This window comes from Macrobrachium rosenbergii, chromosome 41, assembly GCF_040412425.1.
Source record: "Macrobrachium rosenbergii isolate ZJJX-2024 chromosome 41, ASM4041242v1, whole genome shotgun sequence".
Classification (NCBI taxonomy): domain Eukaryota; kingdom Metazoa; phylum Arthropoda; class Malacostraca; order Decapoda; family Palaemonidae; genus Macrobrachium; species Macrobrachium rosenbergii.
This window is the reverse complement of record NC_089781.1, coordinates 92,412,494-92,422,530: the sequence shown is the minus strand read 5'-3', so window position 1 is coordinate 92,422,530 and position 10,037 is coordinate 92,412,494. Positions and strand designations below refer to the sequence as shown.

Below are 10,037 nucleotides of genomic sequence, written 5' to 3'. Positions count from 1 at the left end.
AGGAGAGCACACAAAAACGAGCACCTTCTTTAAAAGTCAATGAACAGCCAACTGAACAAGCGGTTAAGGTCAGAAAAATTCTGGAGGAAAAACAAGGATTCTAGAATGGGAAAATGAAAGAGAAACTTGGAAAGGTGTGTTCATTAAGTCCTCCGAAGAGAAACCGTTTTCTGCACTGATTTCCCAGCGTTCATGAACGCGCCGGGATCGTGGTCTCAGGTTCTGTTGTCCTAATATTTTGGATGCGGAGCTCATAAAGGAGAAAACGGAAATTACACGAGAGAGAGAGAGAGAGAGAGAGAGAGAGAGAGAGAGAGAGAGAGAGAGAGAGAGAGAGAGAGCATAACACGGAGCGGAAGAACGAGCAATAAAGCCGAGATATAATTTTCCTCCGTGGGAGATTATTTTCATTAAAACTTCAAGTCGGTGGCCATAACTTCAAAGCACCGTTATTTGACCTAGGAGATTATTAGTCTCATTAAAACTTCAGGTGGGTTGTCATAATTCCAAAGTACCTCTCGACTCAATCTGGGAGTATGAAGGGTAAACGTAATAATTTGTCTTACGTTGCCATTCCATTAAACCAAATTTTCATTTTAAATTTTTATTTATACTTCATAAAAATCTAAGTTTCATCCAATGTAGGCTATTTAATTGGTCAGATACCAAATACCTGTATGGGATTATTCAAGAATTGTATGCATGTTAGTAAGTTAAATTTAACATGTTGAATCGAACTGAATACACAATTTAGGTCAAAGGCCAAAGCACTGAGATCTATGAGGTCAATCAGCGCTGAAACGGAAACTGACAGTAAAAAAAAAAAAGGTCTGAAAGGTGTAACAGGAGAAAAACCTCGCAGTTGCACTAAGAATCAATTGTTAAGAGAGGGTGAAAAGTAAGATGGAAGAAAGAGAATATGAAAGGAGGTACATTAAAAGGAACGAAAAGGGTTGCAGCTAGGAGCCGAAGGCACGCTGCAAAGAACCTTAGTAATGCCTACAGTGCGCCGCATGGGGTGCACGCACTGTAGGCATTACTTAGAACTTTTGGAAGCAGAGAAAAAATATCTCATAAGGACATTGTAGAAAGGCAGGAATTGTAAACATGCTTATAATTCAAACACAAGACTTGCTTTAGTTATTTAAGACTCTGGATTATCTTAACTGAAATCGAATTTAATGTTTTTAGTGACGAAGAGACCACGATGACGTGTAAATTCAATACGAGTACGGTTAATATATCTGCCATATTAGTCAGTGACAAACTTCTCTTTATAAAGGGCATGTTACTTAAAAATGCAGGAATTACAAATAAAGAAAACTCACATACATTTTTCGTAGCTTATGCTTTAGTGTCACCTAGGCCAGAAACATCTAGGATTAGAAAGTTCTAGGATTAGGAACATCTAGGCCAGAAACACCTAGGATTAGGAACATCTGGGCCAGAAACATCTAGGGTTATGGTTAAATTTAGTTAGTCTTTCTAGGATTAGAAACATCTAGGATTATGGTTAAATTTAGTTACTCTTTCTAGGATTAGAAACATTAGGATTATGGTTAAATTTAGTTACTCTTTCTAGGATTAGAAACATTAGGATTATGGTTAAGTTACTCTTTCTAGGATTAGAAACATTAGGATTATGGTTAAATTTAGTTACTCTTTCTAGGATTAGAAACATTAGGATTATGGTTAAGTTACTCTTTCTAGGATTAATAACATCCAGGATTATGGTTAAATTTAGTTACTCTTTCTAAGATTAGAAACAATAGGATTATGGTTAAATTTAGTTAGTCTCTCTAGGATTATAAACATTAGGATTACGGTTAAATTTAGTTACTTTCTAGGATTATGGTTTAGTTACTCTTTCTAGGATTAGAAACATCTAGGATTATAGTTAAGTTACTCTTTCTAGGATTAGTAACTTCTAGAATTATGGTTAAATTTAGTTACTCTTTCTAGGATTGGCAACATCTAGGATTATAGTTAAGTTACTCCTTCTAGGATTAGAAACATCTAGGATTATGGTTCAATTTAGTTACTCTTTCTAGGACTAGAAACTCCTAGAATTATGGTTAAACTTACTCTTAAGTTTTAGTGACAGCAGACTTCTTCACCTAAATTTTAAAGTGTAGCATACAATATGTCACATAAAACAAACAGCTATAAAAAAATGAGGAAATAATAAAAAGCCACATTTCTTTTCTAACATTTATTAGCAGTAACCTTACTGCAAGCTTAAGTGTGTCTGGAATAATAAAGAACGTTCAGAGTGCCACACGGCACCGATAAAAAAATGCAAATGATCATGGACATAACATACTCTCAACCCTTTGACAAAGTTCGAGTGGGACATTTGCAAAGAACCTCTGAACACGGTCACAAGGAGGCTTCGTAATTTCCAAGTTCGCAGCAATGAGAATGGTAAGTAAACTTTACAGCCATTGCAGCACTGCTGCTGCTGCTGCTGCAGAGTGCTGCTGTCTTGTGGATCACTGTTTAAGTGGTTTTTAAAACTGCATGACGCTAACGAGTCTCCTGGAAAATCATTGCAGAGTGGTTGTCAGTCAGTCAGCGCTGCGCAAAGAAACTGTGCAATAACACTCATCAAAGGTGTCTTTATTTTATTTGTTTATATATTGGCTATTGTCTTTCATTTTTTGTGCGGATAGAACGGGAATCAAAGTTTGAGGTCAGCCACCAGTTATAATATATATATATATATATATATATATATATATATATATATATATATATATATATATATATATATATATATATATATAATATAATAATATAATATATATACAAATATACATATAAATTATATACATATGTATATATATTTTATGTATATATATAAAAACTATCTTCCATATCATTATAACCTTTAGGATGCATCATTTAAAAATGGCTCTTAAGGCAGCTGTTCATAAGCACTACACGCTCCCTGTTATCAAAGGATTCTTCTTCTTTAAGTTTTCTCCAACTCGCGAAAAATACTGGCCAAGCATCCATCTCGGAAGCGTGATCAAGGAAATTGATACTGCAGGCATTAAAAGCACAGTCTTCGCATAACGGGAAGATTACAATAATATTTTTTTCCTCTGTGGATTTTCTTGACATCTGTCTATGAGAAAAACTGCAAGATTTGTCACATCAAAACTCTGCAACCGCTGTTGAACGAAACAACCACATTTCATTCAATCTGACAAAGTCGGTTTCAGGAGAAATCATCTGCACAAACATCATCTATTCATCTGTGAAGAAAACATCTTTTCTTTTTTTTAATGTTTCAGTTATCCTTTCTTTTAATGTTTCAGAAGACTGTGTACATTAAACTGACTATCACTGACGATTTCTGATGAATCGTTCAACGCCTGATGATGATGATCATGATCTCAGACGATCAAGAAGACCATCCACAGTTGAAGATCTTTGATGAATCATTCAAACTCTTTTACTGAAGATATCTGGGTTGCAAACACTATAGCATTCATCATCTCGGGAGGCTTAGAGCAATTACATTTAGACTGACTTTCCCTGACAGTTCGAAGCTGATATAACTTATTTCCCAGCTAAAGGCCTTCATCCATCAGATTGCCGTCAGTGTGTTGTCAATTCGTGCTTGTTACTTTGATGTGACCACATACGAGTTTCAATAAACATACACTGGCGAAAACTTATAAGAAAATAATTTAACATATCTCGTTATTTATTATGATTCGATTCGAATTGTGGAATCTCAAAATAAGAAAGATAACAAGATTCCTAATACAGTTGAAACACACTCCTCAAATTCTGCGAACCGGGAGATGGTTTTATAGTACAAAGCTTGACTTACAAATTCACAATGTGGTTGAATTTTTCCAAGTCAGATGAATATATAGAAGAAAAAGCATGGTTTTTGACAAATACCAGTGAAAATTTACAATTAAATTTCTTTTATTAAGTGAAACATATTGCAAACGAAGAAATTAAAATGTAAAAAAAAAACATTCTTAGATAAAACATCAATCAAATATTTACAATATACTGTACGTCTTTTTATAAGAAAACATACGACTTGAAAAACCTATAACAGCAAAATTGAGTTGGAAAATCTATAATCTATTGTCTTTTTTTTTGTTCATAATGAGAAGAAAAAATTCTCTTTGAGTTTACATGAAAAAATTGGAATAATTCCTAAACAGCTTTCTTTAGATCCAACCAAACAACCGCTGTAGCCTGGGAATGGACCTCCTTGTTTCCAGCATAATTAGGGGAATAATCTAATTTGACCTAAAATTAAGATGAAATGAACTAATTTGAAATGGATGGTAGTACGCATGAAATGACAATGAATATAAAAGATTGCTACATGTGATGTGTATATATATATATATATATATATATATATATATATATATATATATATATATATATATATATATATATATATATATATATATATATATATATATATATATATATATATATATATATATATATATATATATATATATATATATATATATATATGGAAGGGTTAATTTGGCCTTGATAATCTTTCTCTCTAACCTAACCTGTCAACCTAACCCAAGAAACCTTTTCTCCACAGGGCCAGAGGCTTGTCTAAATTTAGATTGCAACGATCACCGGCCAAAGTTTTCAAACCGAGTTTCTGTAGAAGGACGGCAATTTATTAGAGGCTATAATATAATCTAAGTAAGAATATAGAATACTTTTTAAAACAAACGAAAGTAAATGAGATTTTATGAGCGACAGTTTGTCAAACCCGAAGAGACTCCCGCAGGCTTCTTAGATCGGCCGTCTGCCATGAACTGCAAAATGTCGATTCTAACTTAATTATTTGAGGGCGCCGTGGCAAACCTAACCTGTCCTAAGGTGACGTGCCCATGGGGGCAGGGGATGGATGGCAAGTCAGGGGTGGGGGTGGGGTGGGGTGGGGGAGGCTGAGGGAGACGGGGGCGGCATCTCAGATTTCACCTTTAATCAATCTTGATATAATCCGAGAAATCTCGTCCGTTTTACTTATTAGTCAACTTTATTTTCTGATACACTGGAAGGATTAAGTTAATCTTAACTGTGTTTTATGTCCTCCCGAGAATTAATTTCTGTGTAAGATGGTAATGATTTGTTTTGTTTATGAAGGTCGCAGTTTAGAAAATTTAACAACGAACTATTTACCTTAACCCACTAAAATTTCAGAAATTTTGTATGTACCGAGGATGGACATAGCCTACAGTTCTGACTTTAATTTAATTTTTTAACTTACTAAATAATTCGGATCTGTGTTAAAGAATATTTTTGCCCTCGAATGAAACACCAACGTTAGCAATTGAAGAGGCAGAATGCCTTAGTATACATAAAAAAAGAATGCAAAGGCCATTTGAACCAAAGGAACACTGGAAGTCACCTTTCACAAACACAAAGATCGAGATTTCTTCAGTCATCGGTTCACTGTTTACAATACGCGTCATTGTTTAACTCGTTATTTCCATGATTGTAAGCGTCAAGTTCTTCATTCTTCACGTCTTAGTTTCTTAAGATTTCCTACCATGAGGCAGCATCAGCAAAACAAAATGTCCTTCAACTACTAACCTCCAAAGCATTACTGTTTTTTCTGGGTGTGTCTTGGTTCACTTCGATGCTGCCGCTGATCAGATCAGACTGACTTTATGAATAGGCGGGCTCTTGCTCTACTCTGAGCAGCCCTCAATGAGTGTTTCACCTCCGCGACACAAAATAACGAACCACTGGAAAAAGAGAGAGAGAGAGAGGCAAAGGTACACCGACGACAACCTAAAAGAGGTGTTCTCCTGTTGTGCTCTGTAGCGGCTCTCCTCACTTCAAGGCATTCATAGCACCCTCGAGTGGTTCTCCTCTCTCTAGAAAAAAGGGGGCATTACGCTGACACTGGCTCTTGCCAAAGAATTGATTCGGATACACCTTTCTAAATTAGCTTATGGGTAATATTTACAGAACATTTCTTGCCTTACTTTAAAGAGTCGTCTTTTAAGCTTAGCGCTTGTCCTCGAAATTCTTCTCTCAGGGAATGGGAAGTGGGTCAAGAGGGAAGGTGTATGAAAAGTTCTCTTCAGACGATGCTACTTTCTGATTGCTGACTTATTTTATTCTCTCTCATCCTCTGTGTTCGTCTTGTGTCTTCTTCTCTCATCAGTCCAACGTTTGGGAAAAGGAGCTGGGTTCAAAGGGTAGGTTTATCAAAAGGAGGGTCCCTCAGAGGATGTCAGTCTTAGAAAAATGATTAGCCTGATGGCGGAAGCGAAGAGGCTATCTAAAGGCATATGAAGAAAGCTCAGTGAATGGGCTTACACTGGAGAAGCACAAGTGAGGCTACATGGAAGGAAGGCTCTGATAAAGAAGAGGCTTGAAAGACTTTGCAAGGACTTATGGAGGAGTTATGAAAATACAATAAGGGAGCTTTAGGCTTCTTGACTAATTTAACAGACAGCTTCCATGACAAGCTTTTCATAGTGACGCAATCAGTCGAACAGTATTTACACTGATAATAGGGAATGATAATTGTTTGAAAAGCCATAACTGTACACAGAGTGCCTGGATACTATCTGGGATAAGCGTACTTTTTATATTATGTGCAGATATATGTATATAAACATTATGCACACACATATATACAGTATATATATGTATATGTATACAATATGCACCTCGGTGATATAAGAATCAAAAGAAACGAATATCAATCTGGTTAGCTAAAATGAGACACTGTTTGTATAAAAACCATCAACTCCACATGTCGCGGAGTAGTTCCACTATTTTGGGCGAATGTCTTGTAAAATAAAGCTTGTAGATAAAATTTCTTTTTAACGAGTCTTGCATATTGCAGTAGCTTCATAAAGGCATATCCAAGTATTGTCTCCGTTGGGAATAAATAATAAGCGAGTTCAGTTTTAACTTTCTAAAATCCTGCTCAACAGCATCATTATACTGTTCCGTCTAACCACAGCGGCACTGGGGTAGAAAATCATGAAGCCTATCAGCGTATACTAAGCACGCTTAAAAAAAGGCTGTGATGATGAGCTGTCTGGGTTTGGCTGGCCAGTTTCATTATTTAAAAGAGCATTTGATAAGTTCAATATTCCCTAGAATTTCATTAATGACTGAGAGTTACTACAGCTATTATGATTGTCAAGTGTCGTAGAGACACAGGCAGATGGTTTATGTTTAGAACAATTCCTTCGGATTTGTTATAATAAGGGGAGTTTCTCTGGCCATTCCAAACAATAACATTAAAATTTGCTCGTGACAGTGAAATGGCAACTTCTTTCTTCTGTTCATTAGAGAATGGTTGGTGGTCGGTTTAGAACAAACAAGCTTAATCCAGCACACAACCTTGATTTAAGGCAGCCCATATAGATATCAAGGTGTGAAAGGGAGTAGGAAGCCTAGTGTAGACCTCTGGATTTTGACCAACCAACAGAGATGATCAGCCATATTTCGCCCACAGCACTGTTCTTACATCCCAACATTGCTCTCTGGATCACTAGGCTTGAAGAATATTATACTACCGCCTTCCAGCACAGCAAATAATCACACAAGCCAATGAGTCAGCACTCTAATACTGACTGTCAAGCCAGCTTATAGTATTATGCTGATGGCAAATCCCAGGAACGCCATTTCGCATATTGTACGTGCTATTCCACCATCTTCCTCAGATACTTTCCATGCATTAAGAGATTTGTCTGCAACCACAATTCCAAACTTGCGACAAGCTAGTCATAAGTCCTTCAGTAAGTGAAAATAAATTTAAAATTAATATCAGAGGTTAAGATATCCAAAGTTTTTATACTGACTGATATGTCAGTGTGTGTGTGTGTGTGTGTGTGTGTAGGTGAGTGTATTAGGGAGTAGCTGCTTTAATTCCAGCAACTTGTGTCGTAATATGATTTGAGCAAAAACGAAGGTCACCAAGTCTTGATTATCCTAGTAGAAGAAAATATACTTTACGACTCAGTGATATTCAAACCTAGCTTGAAAATTCTTTATCCGTCAAGACCTTTCAGCTAGTTTGCCAACACCTTCTTCTGTCTTCTTTACTTTCTGGTTCCTAGTATCTTGAACTAAAATGCTATTGCGTGCTTCAGCATATTCCAAAAGGGTACATTAACCGAGAATAAGAGGAGTTTCAATGCGCTCTCATCTCCTTACGTACCGTAAGTTATGTACCGTAAGTTACGCAAGAAAGGGGAGTTGACTGTATATATATCTATATATATATAATATACTTACATAACATTAGATACCAGTTTTTTTAAGAACTTGTCTGTTTATATGAATGTAAATAAACTGTCTTTATTTACAGATAAATAAATATACTAAAATTACCGCTTATGATCCTATACAATAGAATCTTATTCTATTTACAAAATTAATTCTTTTAAAGACTGTTCAGATTCACAGACATGGCACGGTCATTACCACATCCACAAGGTTCATATTTTAAGTATCTATATCACACAAAGATATATGGTTTTAGTATACTGCAATCACTTTACAGGTATCATACAATCCTGTGACTGTCTATGACTATACTTCCCTAAAGAGAAATAAAAAGTAGAATTGTGACAAAAGTGCAAACAGCAGAATGATATTCGAAGTTTTCTATACCTTAAAAGTTCATTATCTGCGATTCGTCACACCTCACCAAACTTGGAGGTCACGACTATCAGACTCGGCTGACTTTTCCTCTGCTCCAGAAAACATCTGAGATTTTCCAAAGATGGAAACTTACTCTGCGAGAACAGGATGATTTTAAAGAGGGTATGTTCACCTGTCTAAAACCTCAACAGCACAGTCTGCCATCATAATAAGACTTTAGACTTTATTTATATCAGTGGAATGGGATTTGTTTTCAAGACTGTAATCTAACTTTTCCCTCATGTATTGGGATTCACGCTCAAGTTACAGGGAAGAGACAGTTGGCGCCTCCTCACCCGACGATTTCACACCTCCAGTCAGCTACTTACCCAAGGTAACCTGAAGGTGCCACCTTTCTTGTACTTACAAATGCACAATGATCTCAGACAACAGCATTGCTGCTGATGCCATCAAGTGTAGAACCATCGTCCGTGCGACGGCGCCATGGTGCTTTTGTGAAGTACTAAAAGCGCACCGACTCAGGCAATCAGAGCTTCCAGAGCGATACCAATGGCAACCAATGACTTTGGGGCAGGTCCTTTCCATCCAAAGACCGTGCCACGCAACGAGATCTCTAGATATCCGAGTCTCTAAGATGACACCAAGGACCAGTAAACGATGTTGAAGAAGATGAGGATGACGAACGCCAGAATCCGCGCCACGAGGATGATCATCTCGTAGATGTACTTCTTGGGCATCCCTTCGCTGGTGCAGTCGTCCGAGGGGCACGTGGGCTGACAGACGGCGAGGACGATGGTGTGCCTCTCCCTCAGCTCGGGCGAGGTTTCCTCGACGTCGGGGATCTTCTCCTCGGGCGACCCGGCGCCGTCGTCCGTGGGGTCGGCGGCTTTGACCAGGGGCGTGGGAGAAATGGAGCCCTTCTTCTTGTCGGAGGGCTTCGACTTGGAAGGGCTTGGGGGAGGAGCTCCCACTCGCGGATTCTGTCGACGACGGTGTGCACGACGATGATGAGGAAGATGAAGAAGATGCTGGACAGGAGCCACACATCGACCATCTTGAAGTAGGACGTCTTGGGGAGGGAGGACGAGGCCTGGAATGAAGGAGTAGAGGTCAAGGTGCTGGAAGAGTTCCATGGGGGCAGATGCTGTACCCTGTTTTCATGTTGCGCTAAAACCATTTTACAAGTAGAACACCTTTCCAGAAAACACTCTTGCGAAAAGTAACTGTTATAAATTGAATTAGCTTGCTATGGTTTGCAGGGAGTTAGGTCTTAGAAAAAAAAAACATCCCAGCAGCAGCGCCGTTTTCAAATGTATCCGGTTTTGATGGAACCGAATGCAACAGATGAATAATATATTAGCATTTTCAAGGGATTTTATAGGGCATTTGAA

At 37.5% G+C, this 10,037-nt stretch overlaps 1 protein-coding gene across 1 annotated transcript in view; it reads right to left on the bottom strand.

Moving 5' to 3' along the window:
* Nucleotides 1-4,462: 4,462 nt before the first annotated feature.
* LOC136827007 (uncharacterized) overlaps nt 4,463-10,037 on the bottom strand; it is a 341,112-nt gene continuing 335,537 nt past the window's right edge. The window contains 2 exon segments of the mRNA XM_067084662.1: nt 4,463-9,566; nt 9,569-9,736. Coding sequence (XP_066940763.1) covers nt 9,276-9,566; nt 9,569-9,736 — 459 coding nt within the window. The 3' untranslated portion in view covers nt 4,463-9,275.